This window comes from Mandrillus leucophaeus, unplaced genomic scaffold, assembly GCF_000951045.1.
Source record: "Mandrillus leucophaeus isolate KB7577 unplaced genomic scaffold, Mleu.le_1.0 Scaffold210, whole genome shotgun sequence".
Taxonomy (NCBI): domain Eukaryota; kingdom Metazoa; phylum Chordata; class Mammalia; order Primates; family Cercopithecidae; genus Mandrillus; species Mandrillus leucophaeus.
This window is the reverse complement of record NW_012102144.1, coordinates 688,257-714,692: the sequence shown is the minus strand read 5'-3', so window position 1 is coordinate 714,692 and position 26,436 is coordinate 688,257. Positions and strand designations below refer to the sequence as shown.

The 26,436-nt window shown below is 40.0% G+C and overlaps 2 protein-coding genes across 2 annotated transcripts in view; one reads left to right on the top strand and one right to left on the bottom strand.

Annotated features, from left to right (window-relative positions):
• The window catches only part of THOC7 (THO complex 7 homolog (Drosophila)), a 29,756-nt gene continuing 3,320 nt past the window's right edge, over positions 1-26,436 (top strand). The window contains exons 1-4 of the mRNA XM_011980342.1: positions 1-58; positions 23,767-23,884; positions 25,024-25,151; positions 25,463-25,549. Coding sequence (XP_011835732.1) covers positions 25,043-25,151; positions 25,463-25,549 — 196 coding nt within the window. The 5' untranslated portion in view covers positions 1-58; positions 23,767-23,884; positions 25,024-25,042. The remainder of the gene's footprint in view (positions 59-23,766; positions 23,885-25,023; positions 25,152-25,462; positions 25,550-26,436) is intronic.
• LOC105539884 (putative uncharacterized protein C3orf49) overlaps positions 14,801-26,436 on the bottom strand; it is a 30,605-nt gene continuing 18,969 nt past the window's right edge. Inside the window, exons 6-7 of the mRNA XM_011980343.1 lie at positions 18,272-18,334; positions 14,801-15,071 (exon numbers count right to left, since the gene is read on the bottom strand). Coding sequence (XP_011835733.1) covers positions 18,305-18,334 — 30 coding nt within the window. The 3' untranslated portion in view covers positions 14,801-15,071; positions 18,272-18,304. The remainder of the gene's footprint in view (positions 15,072-18,271; positions 18,335-26,436) is intronic.

Genomic DNA, 26,436 nt, shown 5'->3' with positions numbered 1-26,436 from the left:
CCTCGGAGCCCCTCGGCCTCCCCCGCCCGCTCTCCCGAAGGCAGCGCGGGGCTGTAGGGTGTGCCGGGAGCGTGGTCGGTGGGCTGGGAACACACGTGGGTGGCCGAGACGGCTAGAAGCGGTGCAAGGGCGGGTGGGACCGGAGGGAGTCCTGGTTTGTCTAGGGGCGCGGTGAGGGCCCAGGAGCCGCGAATGGTGGGCGGTGGTGCCGGGCTTGGGGCTGGGGGCCTGGAAGGTTTGTGGAGGACTAGGAGGGAGTGGGAGCTCCAGGGATGGAGCGGGAGTTTCGGGACTCGTCTACAAGGGATGTCAGGATACGGAGCGTGACACCTGGAGGGGTCCTGGGGCATATTGGGAAGGACTCACAGACAATGGAGTCGATGGCAATGAGGCCTTGAACTGCGAGTGGATTGTGGGTGAGGAGAGGGAGCAGGGAATTATTTATAAAAGGAATACAGAGGGATGAGGTATCCGGAAGGTAATGAGGAAGTGTACCTGGGAGATTTACGGGGGGTAAGGAGGAGCCAGTATAGTGATGAGAAACCATCTAGGGTAGGTCAGGAGGATAGAAGATGTATATGTGTGTGTTGGGGAGGGTGATTTGTCAGCTGGAATGGATTTAGAGGGGCAAAGACTGGGTTTGTGGACTGTCTAAGGGAGATGGTCTATGGAGTGAGAGCAGAAATAAGGTGACACTTTGGGGAAAGGGGAAGGGGCATGATCGGCAACTGGAGGGAGAACCTACAAGTTATCTGATTAGGGAGGAAGGAGGTCCTTTGATATCTGGGAAGGGGAGATCTAGGGCTCTTGGGTGTTTTTCAGGAGAGGGCGACCAGTAACTAAATGCCTGTGGAGAGGCCACTTCTGAAGAGTTGAAGACCACCAGGGTCTCCACATTAAAGGGCCTGGCCATGGGAAGAACAGTGATAGGCCCAAATTTGCAGACTGGTAAAGAGTAGTGGAGGTGGAAGACTACTGAAGACCCAGGAACTTCATGTAGAATTTCAGCTTTGCTTCATTCCAGTTTCATTTATTTAGTGGACATTTATCCTTCCTGGACTAGGCTTTGGGATTACAACCCAGAACCAACAAGCAAGAACTTTTCCCTCTCCAAAATTTCGGTCGGAAGGGAAAGAAACATTGACTAATGAGTTTTAAGAGTGACAAATATTACCACAAGGAAGTACAAGGTTGATAACTGTAGGAACATGTAACAAACATTATCCAATCAATGGAAATGAGAAAGCTTCCCCAAAAAAGATAATCCCATTTTTGAAGAATAAATAGATGTTGGACTGGTGTTCTGGGTTGGTAGCCACTTGTACAAAGGCCCCAAGATGTTGGAAGAACTCAAAGTTGACAGTTATTGCTAGAATTTAGAAAGTTATGAGCCAGAGATTTCTAAGGGCAATGGGAAGCCATTAAAAGTTTTAACATTGGTGTTGTGCTAATCAGATTGGCATTAACACACACGGCTGGGCACAGTGGCTCACGCCTGTAATCCCAGCGCTTTGGGAGGCCAAGGCAGGTGGACCTCTTGAGCTCAGAAGTTCAAGACCAGCCTGGGCAACATAATGAGACCCCATGTCTACAAATACAAAAAAATTGGTCTGGCACAGTGGCACACACCTGTGGTCCCAGAACTTGGGAGGCTGACAAGAGAGAATCACTTGAGCCTGGGAGGTCGAGGCTGAAGTGAACCACGATCGGATCAGTGCACTCCAGTCTGGGTGACAGAGTGAGACCCTGTCTCAAAAAAAAAACCAAAAAAAACCGCATACACACTGTCTCTGTTATGTGCAGAATGATTAGAGGAAGAGAAAGTGAGGAGCTAAGTTTCCTTACCACTTACTAACGTTTACATGGTGCTGTCAGGTAATATTCTAATTGTTGTCCCCATTTTACAGATGAAACAAACACAGGTTAGCTTGCCCAAGGTCGCACAGATAGTAAGTCATAGAGGGTCAAAGGCAGGGAGACCACCTGCGGAGTTCCCGCTCTTCACTATTATGCCTCCTGTGTCTCCTATTTCTGCAGTGGCCCTGGTGAGAGACAATGAGGACTGTGACCAAGAGGGAATGCAGAGAAGAGGACAGGTGGGAGGGAAATTTGTGAGGCAGAATGTCAGAACTTCGGGTATTGAATGAATGGGGGGAGAAGGGGTTTAGGATGATCCCAGGTTTTTGACTTCACTGTGTGCCTGTTAGCACTACTTTTCTATTTATTGAGATAGAGATGTCCAAAGGAGCAATAGGCTTTGTCAGATGGGAGATAGGGACAGGAGATGAGTTCTGAAGTACTGACTGCAGTAGAGTGCCCCACCACATCCTTAGAGTCCACAGGAATCTCTACCCTGCCACTTAGAGACTGTCTCAGCTTCGGTCTCTGAATGGAGATAATAATAAAATCTGTGTCAGCGGATTGTTTTGAGGATTAAACACAAAAAGTTGTAAAGGGCTTTGCATTGAGTCCAACACATAATAATTAATGTTCAGTAAATATTATTAAATGTCAGAGTAGTTTTACTAATCTGTCTTCCACTTTCCTTTGATGTGGACTGTGCCTTCTCTCTTAATCTGCACAGGTTGCCTTTTCCTGCATTTTCTATCAGGTGACACTCCACTTTTTCCTCAAGACCCAACTCAAAAATCCCCTCTTTTCTTTCCTGGAAGTAGTTGACCCTCTGCCTATTAGCCATGTTATTTTACGCATATTGCTGCTGTCACCCTTAATACTTTATTTATATGCCTTATGCTAGAAAAGATTTAAGGCAGTTCACCGTAATGAGAAAATGTACAAATTAAATGGATTAGAAAGCAAGACAAAAAGAACACTGAAATTAGGAAAAATAAAGGGAAATCAGAAGTGGGGTGATCCTCAAAATGCAGAAGGATAAAGTCTAGTACATTAATTAACCAAGCTGTAAGTGACCTGTTTCTCTAATAGGCCATGCCGAGAGGCAGTACCTCGTCTACTCTGTGATCTAGTGTTCATGAAAGAAGGCAATCTTAGATGCCCAGGAAAAGCACTTTTTTTTTCTGATTTGAACTAGAGGAAAAGTTTGTCATTGAGGTCCTTATAAATGAAAGCCAGTGTCATATCCTTAACCTCTTTTCAGCACTGAAGATCACAGAGCTGTTTTGTAGCACATCCCTTGCTAGGTAAAAGAAGGTTAAATCACAATTTAGAAAGATTCTAAAGCCAGTAGAGGCTGGGTGTGGTAGCTCACACCTGTAATCAATCAGCACTTTGGGAGGCTAAGGCAGGAGGATCACTTGAGCCCAGGAGTTTGCAACCAGCCTAAGCAACACAGCGAGACCTCATCTCTACTAAAAAATTTTTCAAATTAGCCAGGCGTGTGTGGTGGTGTACACCTGTGTCTCAGCTACTCGTCTCTACTAAAAATTTTTAAAAATTAGCCAGGTGGAGTGGCACACACCTGTAGGTAGTCTCAGCTACTCAGGAGGCTGAGGCGGGAGGGTCACTTGAGCCCAGGAGTTAGAGATTGCAACCAGCCATGATTGCACCACTGCACTCCAGCCTGTCAACAGCACTAGACCCTGCCTGTCTAAATAAAACCAATGGACAATTTGGTTTAGGTGGGTAGTGGGTAGCTCTGCTAATCTGGCTTGATTCAAAGCAAGGTTTTTTGATTGAATATCTAGACCATAAGGGAAAGACAAACTACAACTTCTTCAGACAATCCTCTATAAACATGGTTTTTATCAGCTCAGCTTTTGAAAAAATCAAGCTGAAATGAGTGGTATGTGTGATCAGTCAGCAAGTATTTATTGCATACCTTGTAGGCACAATGCAAAGTCCTGGCTACTTTGTAGTAAACTAGACAGGCGGGCCCTGGCCCCTGCTTTGGGGAAAGAAGCCGTAGTGTGCAATCAAATAAGTAAATAAGATAATTTCTGAAAAGGAATGTAATTAAGTCCTGAGAATGAACTTGGTGGAATGAGGACAGAGAGTAATGGGGGAGGGCAGTGAGACCTGACAGGTTCAACCACATGAAGAGCCCAGGGAAGTATTCCAGATAGAGACAACAACTAGTGCAAAGGCCTGAGGTGAAAACAAGTTCTGCACCCTTTGGAGGAAATAAGGAAAGCCAGTGGGCTGGATCTAGGGACAGGACTGCATCCAGGTGGGCCAAGAGGAGTATGATGCAAAAGGAGGTAAAAGGGAGCTCAGGAGGAGCCTTGCAGGATTTGGAAAGGAGACTGAATTGTCCTGTGTGGGCATTTAGAAATGATTGGAGGATTTTAAGCAGGAGAGTTAGTGATCCAATTCATCTTTTAGATCATCTGAGTTGCATAAAAAATGGATTCTAGAAAGGCAAGAATGAAAACAGGGAGCCCAATACAAAGTATTCCAGATGAGAGAAATATGGGCTTGGATTAGAGCGAGGTTAGCGTGGAAGATAGAAGTGGATGCTCTTGATATCTCATTCATCCTCCTGGAAAGCTCTTGGAGGAGTACCAGTAACTGTTCATGGAGCTTACATGAGAGCCAATGTCTGTTACAAATTTGAGGTACCTGTATCACTGTGCCTTCATATAATCCATTCCTCTGCGTCTGCATATCCAATTGGACTGGGAGCTCTTGAAGAAGCAGCCATTTTTTCCTGCTCTTGGTTTGAGGAACTGTCCTGCTTTAGAGTAGCTATAGCTACTAGACTGGATATTTTCACCACTACTGTCATGTTATAAGTGAAAAAGTGGAGGTCTTTGGAAGTTAATGACTTACAGTCACACAGCTAGTTTGTGACAAATCCATTTTCTCCCCTTGTTGCCAACTCTAGCATTTTGGCTAACTGAAAAACAGTTTGGATGTTGTCACTGTTAATTTAAACTATGTTAACTGTTTGTATTTTGTATCTGTTAATTTAAAGGATGCTAAATATTGTTAGTACCCTGATAGAAATCATTTCAGAAGCACTTCTTGCCATACAGAGAACATTAAGTAGATATATTTATATGCCAGAGCGACAGATGAGAAATAGAGAAACGGTTTGTGGTGGAATGTGGCTCTACCTTCCATTTAATAGAGCTTGCTGGTTTTGACGGTAGCCTTTTTTTTTTTTAACTTAGAAAAGTGTAATGCATGAATATATACTTGTTGCAATTTGAAATAATGATTTTTAATATGCCTACGAACAATATGACAGCATAATGGAGCTGCACTGTGACTTTCTAATAATGTAATTGTGTATATTTTTCTGTGAATGCAGAGGTGAGAGAACTCATCTGTGAAAGGAAGATAATAGTGCACACTTTGTAGAGTTGTTTCAAGGAGGAAACAGGGTAATATGTGTAAAGCACTTTGAAGTTGAGTGACCATTTAATTTATTGTGTAAACCAGGACACTTTTCAGAGTGAAAAGAAACAAATAGGATGTGTGGTCACCAACTGGGATTGTATAAATGCTATGTAAGTGTTTGCTGCTTCTGTTATTCCTATTTTCAGTTGCTGATCCAATGTTAATAGACATTTGTGGGCACAGGGTTCATTTGTTTTGGGTTTTTTTTTTTTCATTAGTGCCATTGGATTTCCCACTTTGTTGCATCTTCTGTGGCCCCAACACAGGGATAACTGCTGCAGTTTAACTATGAAATGATGTTTCTTTAGCCAAGATAATTGGTTTTTCAAAGCAAGATTGACATTTCACCTTGACTTTATTAGCACTATACTCTAAACATTTAAACAAACAGAGAGAAAAGACAAAGGACCTCAACATGATGTTTTGCATTTCTTTTACTTTTAAAATTTTAAATGTAATTTTGGTGTAAGTAATTTCCCTTGGCATCAGCAATTTATGTAGACCGGTCAGAAGTATCTTAGGAGAGGTTAATGTCTACATGGAGGAATCAGACCATCTTATTGTTCCTTCCACCCAGCTTTTGTGCGTCTTCTTAATATTGTTGACCTTAAAAATTGTTTTAATGATTTTGAGCTTTTTGAAAGGAGGGACCAGGTGTTATTTTGCCATAAGGAATGTAACACAATGGGCTAATATATGTGATTTATCTTAATTACATGAGCTGTGGTGGTCTAACGATAAATCTTACAGGAATCTCCATGAACATTGTTTTTACATGGCCTTAGTCTCTCTTCTTGTTCATTTAAAATAGGTCAAGTCAAACCAGTTTTCTTTTTTGTTGTTAACAAGTCATAGCTTTATTCAGTAACAGAGTAGAATTTTTAGTACAGAGAAAATGAAGTACCTGAGAATAAGTTTACCACCCGGTTAACTACCGTTACTACTTCAGAAAAAAAGTACTACATGTCAGTAAATTCAAGAAGAAATGCACAATATGAAAAATGAAGACCTTCCCCTCTTTACCTTCCATAGTAATTCCTCTCCCAGAATGATTTTTAATGCCTCTAAAAGGTAAAAGTTCCTTCTCTAGAGCCTGACTCCTGAGTTTGAGTTCCATTTGTATTCCTTACTTCCTGTGACATTTAATTTTTGGCCAGGTGTTTTTTTATTGGTAAAATAGGGATAAGAATATCTATAATGCGGCCAGGCATGGTGGCTCACACCTGTAATCCCAGCACTTTGGTAGGCCGAGATGGGCAGATCACAAGGTCAGGAGATTGAGACCATCCTGGCTAACACGGTGAAACCCCATCTCTACTAAAAATACAAAAAAAATTAGCCAGACGTGGTGGTGGGCACCTGTAATCCCAGCTATTCAGGAGGCTGGGGCAGTAGAATGGCGTGAACCCGGGAGGCGGAGCTTGCAGTGAACTGAGATGGCGCCACTGTACTCCAGCCTGGGCGACAGACTCTGTCTCAAAAATATCTATCTATCTATCTATCTATCTATCTATCTATCTATCTATCTATCTATCTAAAATGCTGTTGTGTAGATTAAGTGTGTTTATATGTGAAAAGCATCTAAAACAGTCCTTAGCATATTTAAGTGTTATATATATGTTGGCTAGTATACCAGTAGGCATATATGCTTGAAAATTTTATATAGTCATTTACATGCTGGTCTGTATTCAACTTCTGTGTACCTGTAAAAGTTTTTTAAAATGATGCAGGAGGTGCATATATTTATGGGGTACATGAGATGTTTTGATACATACATACAATGCAAAATAATCCCAGCAGGGTAGATAGGATATCCATTATCTTCAAGCATTTATCATTTGTTATAGACATTCTAGTTATGCTCTTTTAGTTGGTATAAAATGTACAATACATTATTGTTGACGGTAATCATCCTATTGTGCTATCAAATACTAGATCCTATTCACTCTAACTGTATTTTTGTACCCATTAAGCATCCCTGCTCCTCCCCTGCCACCAAACACCCCGCGGCTCTTCCCAGCCTCTCATAACCATCTCTACTGTCTACCTCCATGAGTTCAATTGTTTTAATTTTTAGCTTATCATGGAGCTCTTTTGAATATAAATCTACCTTATTCTTTTATATCAGTGTGTATACTCTATTAATTTTTTAGACAGATCCTCTATTGGCATTTAGTTTGTTTTCAGTTTTTTACTGTTCCAAACAGTGTTACAATGGAGATATTTGCATAGATATATTCGTGTACTTGTGGGAATAATTTCTAAAAGATAAGTCAAAAGGTATATGTGTCTTTGATTTTGGTATATCTTGCTATAGTGCCTTAGTAGCTAGTTGTTTTCCCCCACTATAATCCTGTCTGAAATTGTTATCCCTTCCTGTGGCTTTCAGTTTGGCACCTACAGAACTTTTTGCCAAACTGCATTTAGAAAGGAAATGCTAATCCTCACTGGTAGATCACAGGATTACTAGTTCACAAAGGCAAGTGAGATCGCAGCCCTCCCTCAAAGGGAGCCACATTTGACCTGTAATTTAGCCTTAGCAGGGTGTTACATAACCGTGATGCTATTGCCACTGGTTGTCAAGCCTTGACCTGTCTCTGAAATTGTTTTGTAATCAAGGTTTTAATGGCAAATATAGGGAAAGAACAATTATGAATTTTGAAAGGAATATTAGTCTGGATTTATGAGAAACTCTCTTTTATGATAAAATGAGAGCATAGCTAAAATGGCTGTGTCATCTGTCCAGAGGCCTGGAAATCTAGAATTGCTCTAGTAACTGTAAAGGAGTCATTTCTTCCTGCCTTTATGCTTATGAAAAATAGAGTTTTAAGATCTAACTTCTTGAAAGGACTTTTTGAGGCTTATTTGGTGTCTTGAGTAATTTTATATTTCTTCTGGGTATGTGTTGGCATATATGTATCCCATTTTGCAAGTGAATATTTACATTTCAGCATAAATGTGTCATTACTGATTGTAAACTGATTTTGAAAGACAGATATTTTGTATGTGCAATTATGGTACAATGTATAACCAAATCCAGTAGGAAGTTATAAGTTCTAGAATTGTGATAATAGTCTACTGTTAAACCAATCCTGTTTTTTATGTCTTCAGTGGTTAACGTTTAGGCATATTGGATACGAGGCATTTTGATGAGCAAATATGTATCTCATGCCCCTGCCTCATAGACAGTATACACTAGACAATGTGTGGTCATATTACTTACTAATTAATATAAGAAGTTAATTGCTGCCTCCTTTTCTTGACTCAGATTCACACTCCACAGTCTTTCCAGGAGCTAGATGGATGGTATTATCCAGCCGTCATCCTACAACCCCTAAAGCCAGGTGGAAAACCACCATCCTCACAGCAGGTGTCAAGTATTTTGGTTTAGAAACTCCTTCCAGATGATGTTGATCCTCGTAGTAAAGAAAGTAATTATGACAACTAAGGAGTGATATTGATAACATCAATAAAATAACAAAAATAAAATCTGCTAAGCCACCTTTACTGTTTTTACAGGATAGACCAAAGCCCAGCAGAATTACTAATATAAGCATTCAGATTGCTTACAGAGGGTTTCAAGCACGATAATTTGTGAAGTCAATGTGTATAGTAAACAAAACATGTTTTAAGTGTGTTCAGTATGGAGCTAATTGATAAAATGTCATTAAAAATAATAATGCTCATGCCATTTGTGTTAGTAACTATCAGCAGCAGCCCATCTTTAAATTTAAAAAGAACAGAGGCTATTCTCAAACTGAGAGCTTACCTTTTTGTTTTATTTTGTTTCTGTTGGAGCTGTGCTCTGCACTTTGTACATGTTATTTCAGTAATTCTTGTCCACAGAGTTTTCTAGGCAGCAACTCTCTGTGCACAATTTAAGCTAGAAACACCATGACCTTCCCAGTAAGTTTGAGACAGAAGCAAATTTGTAAGGAATCCTAACTGGGCAAAACTTCATATGCATAAATGCCTAATATGTATCTGCATAGATATATCTATAGATAAATCTTCAACATTTACTCTTTTATAGGATGATACAAGTTGTGGATTAAATTTAATATAAAGATAAGGATAACATATTTTTTGTTTGCCTACTATAGACAGACTTTGTGCTCCTTTGTATACTTTTATTTCCCTTAAGTTTCCCAATATTTCTACAAAGTAGATAGTTTTATTCCCATTTTACAGATGAAGTCGAGTGTTGGTCTTATGTGAATATACACACATGCACACACAGTAAGCACTGGGTGGACTAACCAAAACATTGGCTCCAGTTTTTTTTTTTTTTTTTTTCTGGCCCAGGCAGTTGACTGTGAGATGTGCTTAGACTAAAGAGGGATAGGGCTGAGTGGGAGGAGGGCCTGTGAATGCCTGGACAGGGAATTCCCTGTGCTGCCAGAACTAGGGGTGCCACACTCCTACTTGTGCCACCCCAGTGTTGGCATTGGCCCCTGTTCTTTCCTAACCAAGTCGTCTGCTCAGTCCTAACCTGCCTTCTAGGACTTGTGATTCTTTTTTTTTTTTCTGTTTTGAGATGGAGTCTCATTCTGCCACCCGGTCTACAGTGCAGTGGTGAGATGTAGGCTCACTGCAAACTCTGCCTCCAGAGTTCAAGCAATTCTCCTGTCTCAGCCTCCTAAGTAGCTGGGATTACAGGCGCACGCCACCACGCCCAGCTAATGTTTGTATTTTTAGGAGAGACAGGGCTTCAACATGTTGTCCATGCTGGTATCGAACTCCTGACCTCAAGTGATCTGCCCACCTTGGCCTCTCAAAGTGCTGGGATTACAGACATGAGCTACTGTGCCCAGCCAGGACCTGTGATTCTAATCTCTCCTTTTTAGTTCAGGCCATGTTAGCTCCTAACTGTATATGCTTTGGTAGCCTCCTAACTAGCCTCCCTGCCTCTGGGCTGTTCCCAGTTACAATCCATTTTGTACATCCTCCTAAAAATTCTGGCCCATGAATCTTTAGCAACTCCCATTTTCCTACCAGCAAGGTGTACAAGTATAGTATTTACTGGTGCGGACTCCCAAAATCTGACCCCCAACTGCCTATATATCTTTGGGTCCTGCTATTTGTCTTCACTCATCCAGGCTCCCTAGTGTTCTAACACACTCATGCCCCAGATTCAGCCTTTCATTCCCCACCAAGCCTCTGCTAGAGCACAGCTTTCTCCCTGCGTGGGGTGAGAAGAAGGAAAGGATTTCAGCTTTCTTTTTTAACAACAGCTAACAGGTCTTGAGTACTCCTATGGCTCAAAATTCAAATAATATAAAAAGATAATCTCCAATCTTCCAGTCTGTTCCCCATCCACCCCACTTATACTGCCTTCTCTCTTGGTGTAGCCCCTTATATTAGTTTTTTGTATATCCTTCCAGGGTATCTATACTGCTCAGCACTGCACTAGTAGGGACTCTTTGTGCCCGTTTGACGGGTCTCTGTCTGGGCTTCTAGGCTGTCCACAACATCCTTTGAAATCTAGGTGGATCTCTTGGAAGGTCAGGGAACAACTTGCACTCTGCATGCCTGCAGAGTTAGCATCATGTAGATGCTGCCAAGTTTTATGGCTGTATCTTCCCAAGTAGTGGGTCAAGTTGCACTTGGGCCTTCTTGAACCACGGCTGGGGTGGCTGAGGAGCACTGTACTGGAATGCAGAGAACAGAGACCCAAGGTAGCTGTGGGCAGCAAACCTATGGAGGGCACCCTAGGTCAGTCCTCCAAAACCATTCTGCCCTCCTAGAGTTCTGGGCCTGGGTGTGTGGTGGGAGGGACAGCCTTGAAGTTTATTTTTCAGTTTAAAGATCTCAATTGGCTTTATTCTCGAGTCTAGACTTGGTCCACATATCATTCCATAAAATGGAATAAGTGTTCCAATGAGCTGAGCAGCAGAGGCTGGCTTTATATACAAAGAAGGGCTAAAGAAAGTAGAAGCACAGAACAGATAGCATATTAGTCATTTCAAAGCTACTCTTCTTGTAAGGTGGGGACAGAGAGGCCAACAATAGAAAAAACTGATTAGTTAACATGAGGTTATTTCAGCCTACCTTTTTTGTAGAGAAGCAAGGACTGAAGTAGAAGGAACTTCATTATTATGCCCACTGAAGATTTAAACTGGCCTCTTTGGGAAATTAGCTGTTATCCTTCTCTTCTGATCTCTTAGAAGGTTGGGTAACAACTTAGTCTAGGTTTGGAGGCATGAAACTTTAGCATGGGTAACTCCATTTTGAGTTTTAGTCTGGTCCATTGGGACATAGTACAAGAATTTAGTCCAAAACAGTGGCCTCCTGTGATTTTTATTTGACAGTTTGCCTTTTGGTTAGGTTGTTATGTAGGTGAGAGTGTAATCAAAACTTAGGTCATCAGTACTACTCAGTTGCCATCATTTTGAGTTTCTAGTCTCAGCATGTGTTTATAGCTTATTGTGTCCTCCCCATTATTATAAGTTTGTTTGAGTTTTTGTTGTTCCAGCTAGAGACATACCATCTGATGTTTGACAGATGGCTCTCTGGAAACATTTAAAACTTTTTGAGAAGATACAGTACACCAGGGAGACTACTGTTGTGATTAGCAGGTGGAAAATATGAAGAGTTTGGAGCTTTCTCCTTAGCCAGGATCCCCATGAGCCAAACCAACTAAAATCAAATAGCTAGATGAGGAGTCTACATATTTTAACAAAGCAATCTGCTCTACAATACCCAATGTATTTATGTGCAACAAGAAATATCAGTTGCTGCCAGGCGCGGTGGCTCACGCCTGTAATCCCAGCACTTTGGGAGGCCGAGGTGGGCGGATCACAAGGTCAGGAGATCGAGATCACGGTGAAACCCCGTCTCTACTAAAAATACAAAAAATTAGCCGGGCGCGGTGGTGGGCGCCTGTAGTCCCAGCTACTCGGGAGGCTGAGGCAGGAGAATGGCGTGAACCCGGGAGGCGGAGCTTGCAGTGAGCCAAGATCGCGCCACTGCACTCCAGCCTGGGACACAGAGGGAGACTCCGTCTTAAAAAAAAAAAAAAAAAAAAAAAGAAATATCAGTTGCACAGATTGATCCCTGTTTAATTAGTTGGTAAGATAGCCTCCCATGACTATCTTAAATTAAAGCAGAGGTCAGGTGCAGTGGGCTCATGCCTGTAATCCCAACACTTTGGGAGTCTAAGGGAGGTGAATTGCTGAGGTCAGGAGTTTGAGACCACCCTAACTAACATGGCGAATCCCCATTTCTACTAAAATACAAAATTTAGCTGAGCGTGGAGGTAGGCGCCTGTAATCGCAGCTACTAGGGAGGCTGAGGCAGGGGAATTGCTTGAACCCAGGAGACGGAGGTTGCCGTGAGCCAAGATTGTGCCACTCTACTCCAGGCTAGGCGACAGAGCGAGACTCACCTCAAAAATAAAATAAAATAAAATAAAAATGAATTGCACAGATTGCTCCTTGTTTAGTTGGTAATCTAGTATCCCATGACTATCTTAAATTAAAGCAGAGGCCAGGTGTTGTGGCTCATGCCTATAATCCCAGCATTTTGGGAGGCCAAGGTGGGTGGATCATTTGAGGTCAGGAGTTTGAGACCAGCTTGGCCAACATGGTGAAACCCTGTCTCTCTTAAAAATAAAAACAAAGTTAGCTGGATGTGGTGATACGTGCCTATAATCCCAGCTACTTGGGAGGCTGAGGTAGGGGAATTGCTTGAACCTGGGAGGCAGAGGTTGCAGTGAGCCAAGATCACACCACTGCACTCTAGCTTGGGCAATGGGAGTGAGACTCCATCTCTAAATAAATAAATAAATAAATAAATAAATAAAAGCCGGCAGTCCCTGGGAGGCAGAGGTTGCAGTGAGTCAAGATCACACCACTGTACTCTAGCTTGGGCAATGGCAGTGAGACTCCATCTCTAAATAAATAAATAAATAAATAAATAAAAGCCGGCAGTCCCAAGTTACCTCTAGGAAGTACTGATTGTGAAAATGTATAGCATTATCCTGTCAAGGTAAAGAAGTAGGCATAAATAAGGAATAATTAAGAGGAGTAAGAGTCTTATGATGGGGAGTCTTATTCCAATGGTCTTGGGAAAAGTTGTCCACAACATGAAGTCGACAACTTCTCATCCTGATTTGGAGTTTGATTGTCTCTGATGTGACATCAGGCATTCTGGTGAATTCTTTATGTGGCGTATGTATCAGGTATGAGACATCTCCCCTGAAATTTACATCAAGTTGTCCAGCTTTAGCTTATAGGGCTTGAGAAACAGCCGTTTTTGTTATTTGAGAGTCTTAGCCAGATATAAGAATTCAGAATCCAGTCTAGTCTACTAGTAAAAGAAAAAAGGAGAAAAAGAAAAAAGAAAGCAAAAACAATGAGCCAGGCTACAATCTAATAACAAGGCCACTATAACTTTTTTTAACATAATTTTTTTCTCTACATTCACCCTCATTTCTACAAAAGATAATTGCAGACCAATTTGTCTGATTATTTATAAAAGTGCAGCAAGAATAACTACATAACCATCTTTTAGATTTGCTTTGCTGCGAACTTTGACAAGGAATCTCAGATTAGACTTTTAGAAACCTCTCAATGTTAGGAAGCCAAATGAAGGCACATATCAGACTTTGCCTGCTGTATCTAGTACCTTGAGGTTCATGGGCCTGCCAGGAAGTGACAGCCTTTACTCATTCACTATAATGCTGAGAACCTTTGAAGCTAGGCATTCTTTTTTTTTTTTTTTTGAGATGAAGTCTCACTCTGTCACCCAGGCTAGAGGGCAGTGACGCAGTCTTGGCCCACTGCAACCTCTGCCTCCCGAGTTCAAGCAATTGTGCTGCCTCAGCCTCCCGAGTAGTTGGGATTACAGGCTCATGCCACCACACCCGGCCAATTTTTGTATTTTTAATAGAGACAGGGTTTCACCATGTTGGCCAGAATGGTCTCGAACTCCTGACCTCAGATGATTCACCCACCTCGGCCTCCCAAAGTGCTGGGATTACAGGCGTGAGCCACCATGCCCAGCTGAAGCTAGGCATTCTAAGCACATTTTCAAATACGGTATTCCTGTCAGAGCCTTGATAATATAACCAGTGTTTCCAATTTTATCCTGTTAAAGAGAACAGATTCTTTATTGAACTTACGCAGACAACCAGCTTGCCATAAAAATAACAGTACTAACTAATAGTTTCCAAATTCTGGAGGTATCATCAGGTAGAAAGGAAAAGCAAATGTTTCTATTTTTATTCATAAAAGTATGCTTTACCAAATTGCTGTAAACTATACATAGCTTTCAAAAAAAAGAAGTTTCCTTAAATCTGTAAAACAAAATATTAAAAGAACCAGCAATGTTTCAAATAAAGAAACCATGAAAACCCATAGTTTTTATTTATCAGTTCAATCAGTCTCATGTAATTAATTCATTCTCTGTTTGATCTTGGTTAGCAGTTTTACAAACCCATCAGATTCGTAGACCAAAAAGTGTGTGAGACAAGTCTTAATAGATTTAGGAGTTTATTTTGCCAAGGTTAAAGACATGCCCAGGACACAGCATCAGGAGGTCCTGAGATGTGCCGAAGGTGGTTGAGTTACAGCTGATTTTATATATTTTAGGGGGACAGAAGTTACAGGCAGACATCCATGAATACACGTAAGATGTATATTGGTTCAGTACAGAAAGACAGGACAACTGGAAGGTGGGGGGTGGGGAGGACTTCCAGCTCCTAGGTGGAGTTGATTTTCTGATTGGTTAAGTTATGATCTAAAGACCTGGAATCAATAGAAAGGAATTTCTGTGTTAACATAAGGGGTTGTGGAGGCCAAGGTTCTTATAGACGTGAAACCTTCAGCTAGCAGGCTTCACAGAGAATAGATGGTAAATATTTCTTATCAGACTTAAAAAGGTGCCAGACTCTTAGTCAATCTCTGGATCAGGAAAAGACCTGGAAGGGGAAGGAGATTCTCCACAGAATGTAGATTTCCCTGACAAGAGACAACTTTGCAGGGCCATTTTTAAATACATCAAAGAAATATATTTCGGAGTAAAATACTTCAATTTTTTTCAATGTCTGCTGTCATGTGATGTATCTTATTGGTACAAAGAGTCTGTTTGGTCAGTCTTAAGATCTCTATTTTAATGCTCATGCTGGTCAGTTGTGCCTGAATTCTAGAAGGAGGGTATAATGAGGCATTCTGACCCTACCCCCATTCCCATCATGGCCTAAACTAGTTTTTCAGGTTTACTTTGGAAAGCCTTTGGCCTATTGAATGGGGGTCCATTCAATTGAGTGAAGGGCTTAGAATTTTATTTTTAGTTTACAGTTTCTTCATTATAATTTTGGAAATTTTGTCCAATGGTACAAACTAAAAGTCATGTCAGAGTTTCTTTTTTTTTTTTTTTGAGACAGAGTCTCACTCTGTTGCCCAGGCTAGAGTGCAATTGCACGATCTTGGCTCACTGCAACCTCTGCGTCCTGGGTTCAAGCAGTTCTCCTGCCTCAGCCTCCTGAGTAGCTGGGATTACAGGCACGCAACCCTACACCCAGCTAATTTTTATATTTTTGTAGAAGCAGGGTTTCGCCTTGTTGGCCAGGCTGGTCTCAACTCCTGACCTCAAGTGATCTGCTCGCCTCTGCCTCCCAAAGTGCTGGGATTACAGGCGTGAGCCACTGCACCCGGCCTTCTTTTCATTCTTCTGATATAGTTTTTTGGAGACACAGCACTTTAGGATTATAATTGCTTGCAAAAGCTTTCATAAAAGGCATTAGAACCAAAACAATTCACTGTTGACAACATGACTTAAAATGGCCATGGTTAAAACCTGATGAGAGTTCATTATAATAATGATGAAATTGACAAGGAAATTTGGTTATTTTTCAACCAAAATTATGACTGATAGCATTTATACCAATACATACCAGATTTATAGGAACTTTTTTTGTCACAGGGTGGGTGGGAAGCCTGATTTTAGGGGCTTTCCTGGAAAATTTTTTCAGCAGTCCTTTTTCCAATGTCCTGGTTGTTTGCACAAATGGCAGTGAATTTTTGGAAACTGCTGTTTTAGGGATTGCTTATTTGGGGAAGCACCCTAGGACAGGCCCAAATGTCATTCTAGGTTGTCGGTTGCCATGGAGCTGAAATACTTGGGGAATGACTTTTCAAAAGGTAATCTGCAGTCTTTTGGGTTTTGCCTGACCCATAAGTAGATTGGACAGAGCTTGCTGGGTACTTGATAGAATTCTCAGGAGACTGCCATTCTGCCTCTTTCATCCATGTGGGGCTCCCTAGATTACACCAATACATGTACTAGTTGGTACAAATCAAGTATACTGGGGTTATAAATTACCAGTAAGGCCAGGCATGGTGGCTCGTGCCTATAAGCCCAGCACTTTGGGAGGCCAAGGTGGGTGGATCACCTGAGGTCAGGAGTTTGAGACCAGCCTGGCCAACATGGTGAAACCGCGTCTCTACTAAAACTACAAAAAAATTAGCCGGGCGTGGTGGCGGGTGCCTGTAATCCCAGCTACTAGGGAGAGTGAGGCAGGAAAATAGCTTGAACCCAGGAGGTGGAGGTTGCAGTGAGCAGAGATCGCGCCATTGCACTCCAGCCTGGGCAACAAGAGCGAAACTCCGTCTAAAAAAATAAAAATTTAAAAATAATGAGTTACTAGTAAGACCCTGAATTCTTCAGAAAACTTGTTAAATTCTTCTGTAGATTTAGGAAAATCTTGAACTGTGGCCCTGAAGTCCATTTTTGTCCAGGGAGTACAAGTCACTTGGGGATTATCTCCTGATTTTTCAAATGATTCTCTTATAAGGAAACTGTTTAACTGCTTTTTTCAGGGAAGAATGGCAATTCAGACAAAGCAGACTGAATACTTAGGAGGAGATTGTAAATATTCAGGCAATGCAAGAGAGAGGGAGGCAGTAGGAGTTACATCAGTTTTACCATCCTTGGTAAGGGAATATCTTCCATTTCCAGCTTTTATTAGCTCTTTACAGTGAATCTTTTTAAAAGGTGATTTTAGAGCACTGTTGTCTCTTTGAGGCTTCTGAATACCAATAAGAATTCTGTTCTTTCTGAGTAATTTGGGAGGCTTGGGGTTTGAGTGCACTTCTTAGATGAATAGTCTTTTTCATCTGGAACATTCCATGTAATGGCATCATAATTCTGAATTATCTTTTGTAAGATTTTGCCATTTGTAAATATTTGTAGCTTCCAGAACCAGAAACCTCATACACAAAAAAGGCATATTGGCCAGAAGGCAGGGTACTCAGATCTTTAGAAATTAAAGAAACCATTTGATGTTGGATATTGGGTCTTCCAAAGCCAAAATGGCTTTGGCTTTGAGATTGCCTTGACCCACTGAGCCAATGACGTTTCAGTTTCTTTTTTGTCTGACCCAGTCAGATGCCTGAGGCCTCCCTCATCTAAACATGTAAGAAAAAACACACATACCCATGAATTCCAAAAGCCAGAGTTCATGCCCTCCTTCACCCCATGGTAATAACCACTTGCTGTGACTGCTGTTGGTTACCTTTACTACTGCAGCCCTCTGTGTTAGCCACAAAGAGTGTAACCCACCTTTCCCTCCGGCCATATGCTGGTCACCAATGGGATGCAACTCATATTTCTGTCCAGCCACATTCTTCAGGGCTTGACCCAAGCCTTTTATGGCATCATGCATATCACCAGAGTGGGAGCCAAAACAATGTAGCCCTTGCCAGTGACTTGTCAGCCACTATGAACCCAGAAGTCATGTGCCCTGCCACAGTACAAACTAACCCTAGGTACTCCAAAGTCAAATGTTCTCTCACAGCACAAACTAACCTTGATACCCCCAAAGCCAAAGATATCAGTGAGCTTAAATGCTTAAGAGAGCAGAGCTCAGATCTGAGAGGGACTTAACCCTCAGGGCTATGTGAAGGAGATAGTACACCCCACCCCCAAAAAAGAAGGTTAGCATCACCTTTTCCTATGTTCCTCAAGGAGTCTCAGGTCATCAGCTGTCTCCAGGTCCTTTTGTGGTCTTCTGTCAAAAGACAAAATTACAACAAATTTAAAGACTTTATTTTAAGTCTTTATTTATGATTCTAGACTTAGGCAACACTTGTCACTTCCACATTTTCAGATATTTGTTATAGCAACAGCCACACTGCCAGTACGATTTTCCGTCTTATTCTGTTTTCCGAGGATGTGACAGAATACCAGGGAATGGGTAATTTATAAACAATAGAAATTTATTTGACTCATGGTTCTAGAGGGTGGGAAATTCAAGATCAAAGGGCCAAATCTGGTGAGAGTTTTCTTGCTGTGTCATAACATGGCAAAAAGTATCACATGGCAAAGGAGAGCGTGAGATGGAGAAAAGAAATGGAGCTGAACTCACCTTTTTATCAGGAGCTCACTCCAAGATTACTAACCTATTTCTACAATAGCTGCATAAGCCTGTTCATCAGGGCAGAGCCCTAATGACCTAATCACCTCTTCAGTCACCTCTTCAGGGTTCCCCCTCTTAAAACCGGCATGGTGGCAATTAAACTTCCTTCTTTTTTATGTGTTTATTTTAAACTGACAGATAACATTGTGTGTTTTTGTTGTGTACAGCATGATTTGTTGAAGTATATATACATTGTGGAATAGTTAACTAGCTAATTAACAAATGCATTACCTCACAGAGTTCTCATTTTTGTGATGAGAGCATATAACATTCACTCTTTTTATATTTTTCAAGAATACACTATATCATCATTAACTGTAGTCACCTTGCTGTACAATTAGATCTCTTGAAATTTATTCCTTCTGCCTAACTGTAAGTATGTATCTTTTGACCAACATTTCCCCAACCTCCTTCTCCCTAGCCACCCCAGCCTTTGGTAACCACCGTTATACTCTCTACTTCTATGAGACCAACTTTTTAAGCTTCCATATATAAGTGTGATCATGCATTATTTATATCTCTGTGCCTGCCTTATTTCACCTAGCATAATGTTCTCCAAGTTCATCCATGTTGTTGAAATGACAGGGTGTCCTCCTTTTTATGGCTGAATAGTATTTCATTTTATATGTGTGTATGTATATATATATGTGTGTTTAAGTGTATGTGTATATGTGTATACACATACACACTATATATACACACACACACACACACCACATCCATAATTTTTTGTTTTTTTTTTGAGACAGAGTTTCACTCTGTCACCCAGGCTGGAGTGCAGTGGTGCAATCTCGGCTCACTGCAAGCTCCGCCTCCCAGGTTCACGCCATTCTCCTGCCTCAGCCTCCTGAGTAGCTGGGACTACAGGCGCCGATCACCACGCCCAGCCAGTATTTTTAGTAGTGAGGGAGTTTCACTGTGTTAGCCAGGATGGTCTCGAACTCCTGACCTCGTGATCCACCCACCTTGGCCTCCAAAAGTGCTGGGATTACAGGCGTGAGCCACCACGCCCAGCCCACATTTTTTTTTTTTATTCATTCATCTGTTGGTGAACATCCAAGATGATTCTATACCTTGGCTATTGTGAATAAGGCTGCTATAAACGTTGGAGTGCAGATACCTCTTTGACATACTGATTTCATTTCCTTTGGACACATCAACAGTAGTGGGATTGCTGGATCATATGGTAGTTCTATTTTTAATTTTAAAGTAATTATTGAGGCCTGGCACAATGGCTCATGCCTGTAATCCCAGCACTTTGAGAGGCCAAGGTAGGCGGATCATTTGAGGTCAGGAGTTTGAGACCAGCCTGGCCAAGATGGTTAAACTTCATCTCTACTGAAAATACAAAATTAGCTGGGCATGGTGGCACATGCCTGTAGTCCCAGCTACTCGGAAGGCTGAGGCAGGAGAATCGCTTGAACCCAGGAGATAGAGGTTGCAGTAAGCCGAGATCACGCCACTGTACTCTAGCCTTGGTGAAGGAGTGAGACTCCATCTCCAAACAAACAAACATATATACATACATTTTTTGGGTGGGTTGGGGCAGGCACAGAGGCTCATGCCTGTAATTCCAGCAGTTGGGAAGCCGAGGCATGTGTATCACTTGAGTTCAGGAGTTTGAGACCAGCCTCGGTAGCATGGTGAAACTCTGTCTCTACAAAAAATACAAAAATTAGCTGGGCATGATGGCCTGCACCTGTAGTCACAGCTGCTTGGGAGGCTCAGGTGGGAGGATGGCTTGAACCCAGTAGGTGGAGGTTGCAGTGAGCTGAGATCATGCCACTACATTCCAGCCTGGGTGACAGAGCCAGATCAGTGGTGAATTCTGATATTTTAGTGCACCTCTTACCTGTGTAGTATACTACACAAGTAGTGTGCTTATACTCAATGTACCCAATGTAGTTTTTTTTTCCCCTCACCCCTCTCCCAACCTTCACCCTGTGAATCTCCAGAGTCCATTATGTCACTCTGTATGTCTTTGTGTCCTCATAGCTTAGCTCCCACTTATAAATGAGAACATACAGTATTTGATTATCCATTCCTATGTTACTTCGCTTAGAATAATGGCCTCCAGCTCCATCCAGGTTGCTGCAAAAGATGCTATTTCATTCCTTTTTATGGCTGAGTTGTATTGCTTGGTGTATAGATACCACATTTTCTTTATTCACTCATTGATCAGTGGACACTTAGGTTGTGAATTCTCCAGCTCATATTTTCAGTTTTTTGAGGACTCTCCATTTTGTTTTCCATAATACCTGTACTAATTTACATTCCCACCAATAGTGTATAAGGGTTCTGCTTTCTTCACATCCTCACCAACACTTGTTATTGTTTGTCTTTTTGGTAATAACCTCTCTCAGTGGGGTGAGCCAGTATCTCACTGTGGTTTTGATTTGCATTTCCCTGATTAGTGATGTTGAGAATTCTTTCATATACCTGTTGGCCATCTGTATGTCTTCTTTTGAGAAGTGTCTATTCAGGTCGTTTCAATGGCTGTTAAATTTCAACATGAGTTTTGGAGGGGACATTCAAACCACAGCATCAGACTTTAATCTCTGTTACATATGTTAATATTTTTTTCCTCTCAATCAGGGCACTCACTCTCCAGTTTGCCTCAGACATTGTTTTCCTATTACTTGAATGTATTTACATTTGAAATCCCCAGTCCTCACTAGAGTTGGAGATCCAGGCATATGGGGAAAAAATGGTATTTCTTGGAGACTTGAGAACACAGATAAGACTAACAAAGGAACTGTTGAATACCATCAGTGCCACCAGATTCACCCACTAGATGCTTCTTTTTAATAAGGTTAAAACATTTGTAGTAAGAAAATTCTATTAATATTTATTTTCTGCATTTTAATCTCTTCAAGGACTATGTTTTATTTGTCTCAGTCTTTTCAGATAATGTTGGTGGTTAAAAAACTGAAAGCATTAGTTTGTATTTTTAAAATGTAAAATTAAAACACTTGATGAATATGTAGCTTGAGCAGTCTGTCAAAGCCATGACTCTGAGAACCAAACCCAATTCTAAAAATGTTTATCTGATGTTATCACAGAATATATTTTAAAACTGGAGCCATCTGCCTTCCAAAGTTTATCTCCGCTGCACCTGCGCTCAAAAATACTTCTGCCTACACACAGGAACTATTGTTTAAAGATTTTGCTGTTGATTCAGCATGGAGGCTCTCCAGGAATTATTCACACTTTAAATTTATTTTAAAAAATAATGAATGCATACTATAAAAAACAAAACAGAAAACCCCCCAAATTCTACAAAGACATACAGGAAAATTATATCTTTTCCCACCTCTATCTGTAGTCCCTCTTACCAGAAATAACCACTGTTACAAGTTTCTTGTGGATCCCTCCAAGGATAGTCTCTGAATATACACATGCGTGTGTGATGCACATGCGCACACACGCAAAGCCTCCTTTTTCTGCACATATGGCAACATATTGTATATGCTTTTCAATACCTGTTTTGTTTTCATTTTATTTAACATATCTAAGGAGAGTTTTTTGGTATCAGTATATCTGCACTATTCTTTTGGCTCATACTATGACATTATGTGAATGTTTAATCATTTAATCAGTTTCTTACTGATGAATAGGTTTGCAATCTTTCTACTATAAACAGCAACACTAAGAACATTCCTTTATGTCTGTCTTTGTGCATGAGTGCACTTCTATAGGACAAATTTCTAGAATTGGAATTATGGGGTCAGAAAGGTATGTGCGTTTTTAATTTTATTTGTTACCGTTCAGTGGCCCTACAAAGAATTACCAGTTTGCATTTTATTAGTGTATAAAAGTGCAGTTTTCTAACACCCTTGCCCAACCGTTTTATCAGATCTTTTGCCAATCTGATAGATGAAAAATGATGTTTTACTATGTTTTTAATTTGCCTTGCTCTTGTTATGATCCAGCATCATTTTGTCCAGGAAAGAACACTAGCTCAGGACTGCCAGGCAGACAGATATGGACCCCGCTTGTTGGCCATCATTGTCATCTACACTGTTTTTTGTTTTTGTTTTTGTTTTTTTTGTTCTTCTTCTCTCTCTCTTTTTCTTTTCCTTGGGGCGAAAGTCAGACAGTATTGTTAAAAAAAAAAAAAATCCTCATGGGGAAAGAAACTTTACAGATAACTATATATATACTTTTTAATTTTAATTTTATTTTTATTTTTTATTTTTTTCAGAGACAGCTTCTCGCTTTGTTGCCAATAGGCACTGGAGTCCAGTGGTGAGATCATGGCTTACTGCAACCTTGATCTCCCAGGCTCAAGTGATCCTCCTACCTCAGCCTCCCAAGTTACTGGGACTAATAGGCACATGCCACCACACCGAGCTAATCTTTATTTTTCACAGGGTCAGAGTCTCACTGTGTTGCTCAGGCTGGTCTCAAACTCCCGGTCTCAAGCAATACTCCAGCCTCAGCCTCCCAAACTGTTGAGATTACAGGCATTAGCCACCACACCCAGCCTTAAATTATATGTTTATCTAACAAATCCATTACTTTTTCCCTAACCCATCTCATTCTTTTTTCCTAGTTTGCTGCTACATCTTTTAAATATTTCCTATCTATTCCTTTTATCAATGCCTCTCACCAACCAAAAACATGAGCATTTGACCTTCTGTCTGTCTGGGCAGGTTATTTTATTTCCTTCATTGTGCCTGAAGATTATTTCCACTCAACAACCCAGTAGACTGCCAACTGTAAGGACATCTATTCACTGCTAATACTCCAGCCCCTAGAACAATACCTGACACACGATAGTCATGCAATAACTTTCTTTTTCCTTTACTATATAAATATTTTTTATTATATGCAGTAACATAAAATATGCATAACAAAATTACCATTTTAGTTGGTCATTTTTAAGTGTACAGTTCAGTGGCATTAAATACATTTACATTTCAATAATTTTCTTTTGAATAAACAAATGAACAGTCATACTCGTTATTTGTGCTTGAAAGTTACCAAGAGCCAGATGGTAACATTGGCCTTCTTTCCTGCAGATGAAGTTATACGGAAGCGTCTCCTCATTGATGGAGATGGTGCTGGAGATGATCGGAGAATTAATCTGCTAGTGAAGAGTTTCATTAAATGGTGCAACTCTGGGTCCCAGGAAGAGGGGTATTTCATTTCACTGTTGTTTCCATACCAATGTCCTAATGTGATTTTAGGCCATATATTGAGGTCCTGTGAATAGATCAATTTTTCACTCACCTTAAATGTCCAGTGGAGTCAACTCTTAATCGAGAGTAGATTTTCTTGGCCTTTTCTTCTCTTCAGAGGCCTCCCATATGTTTATTAAAACATGGAGAAGGAGGATTGGTAAGGAGAAATGAAGATTAAATTCAGACTCATTAGTTTGGTTACTTTTATGATATAAGTGTTTAATAGGATAAAATATCTAAATGGAATTTTCTCCTTTGCTAATAAAAGGCTACCGCTATGTATGTATATATTAAGTTGACACGATTAACCGCGATTAGTTTTGCACCAACCTGATACACACACACATACACACACACACACACACACACACACACGTATATCTAATTTTTTTTTTTTTTGAGACAGAGTCTCATTCCATTCCTCAGGCTGTAGTGCAATAATGGCACAATCTTGGCTCACTGCAACCTCCACCTCCCAGGTTCAAGCAGTACTGGTGCCTCAGCCTCCTGAGTAGCTGGGATTATAGGCAAGCACCACCATGCCTGACTAATTTTTGTATTTTTAGTAGAGATGGGGTTTCACCATGTTGGCCAGGCTGGTGTCGAACTCCTAGCCTTAAGTGATCTGCCCACCTTGGCTTCCCAAAATGTCAGAATTACAGACATGAGCTACCATGCTCAACTATATTTATTTATTTTTTAACATAGTAAACTTTTCCTCATTTGAATTTGCTTTCCATATAAATGATTTTATAGAGTGAAAAAATTGTGGGAACAGAACTGTGAAGTTAAAAAAACATCTTAAAGTATTTTTTAGTCTTTTAAACAAAATTCAAATAATTGTTTGAATAAAACGTGTATTGATAAGAACAGCAGTCCCATCTTTGCATTTGTAACTAAAGTAGTTAAATTCAAGAATACTACATTTGATAAAAAGAAAACTTAAGGGACAGATATTCTAAATTATTTTAAATAAGCAAATGATTCTCTCAGAACTTGGTATAATTTAATTAGCAAATATTTGCCTGCATTATAACAGTTCATTTTTGTCAATCCACAAGCATCCTTATTTTGGTTTTCTCTCTTTTTCATTAGGTATAGCCAGTACCAACGTATGCTGAGCACGCTGTCTCAATGTGAATTTTCAATGGGCAAAACTTTACTAGTATATGATATGAATCTCAGAGAAATGGAAAATTATGAAAAAATTTACAAGGAAATAGGTAAAGAATCTTAATGTTTCTATCTGTAATTTTATTTTTTATGGTCTAAAGGAAACAATATCTGCTAACAATTTTCTTTGATTGGTGGTAAAAGAATAATAACAATTACTGTATTAATGGAAAGAATACAGTAAATGTTAGCGATAAAAATGCATATTCTAACATGATATAGTACTTTGGGTTACAGCTGTTTTTTTAAAATACTAGTGTCTATTTTGTTACCAATAGAATTTAATTTATAAATGCATTTTAAAATTAAAAATGGATTATTGATTTTGTTACCATTATCTTTTAAAAACCTTCTCATATAGAATGTAGCATAGCTGGAGCACATGAAAAAATTGCTGAGTGCAAAAAGCAAATTCTTCAAGCAAAACGAATACGAAAAAATCGCCAAGGTAAGGGTTTTGAGGGATTTAATGTGCAAATACATTATTACTGACTACTATTTTCATGCAGTTTTTAATGTTGTGAGGTATAATCTGCAGCCTGAATCAACCTTAGTGGGAGCTAAAACCCCTGTTTGGAACACTTTTGATGTTGTGTATCATTATAATTATAACTCAGTCAACTAAAACTGGATTTTAAAAAAAAATCCAAATTTTAATTCCTTAGAACATTATTCTTTAAAATACAGAAGGAGGTCTGTGTTGAAAAGAATGTTTTTGCTGGATTATGTTGATTATCTAAGTATTTCTTTTGTTTTTCTCTTATCTCAGTATTTCTTAAGTATTAAATTTTTACCATCTTGGACCCTTTTGCCTAAATAATGTTATAGTTAATCAGCAGAGGCGATTTACATAAATATACTAGATTTATGGTTTGGGTTTTTAGTTTGTTTGTTTAATAGAGCTACTTTCCAAAAAATGAAATGGAAAAGAATTTAAACTCTGTGAGTTTTCATTAAGTACAAAGCAAGCAAACATTTCTAGACGGCCTACAATATCTAATAAGAAGGTTAAAGTTGAGTTTTGTTATAATCTCTTGTTTTTAAGTTAGAGTATATCCTTATGTAGTTCCTAAATACTATTTCAAGACAATTTTTAATGTTAGAGGCAATGCTGTTCTTAAAATGTAAATTGAAGAAAAATAAAAATAAAAAATATAATGTGTAATCACAACTGTTACATTGATGTGAAAAACTAGAAGAAAATAGAAAATGTTAATGGTTATTTTGAAGTTGTGAGTTTTTATGGCTTAGGTTCTTTTCTCTGTTTTTGTTTTGTTTTGTTTTGTTTTACATAGGGCATGTATTATTTTGTAATTCAAAAAATTTGTGTTCAAA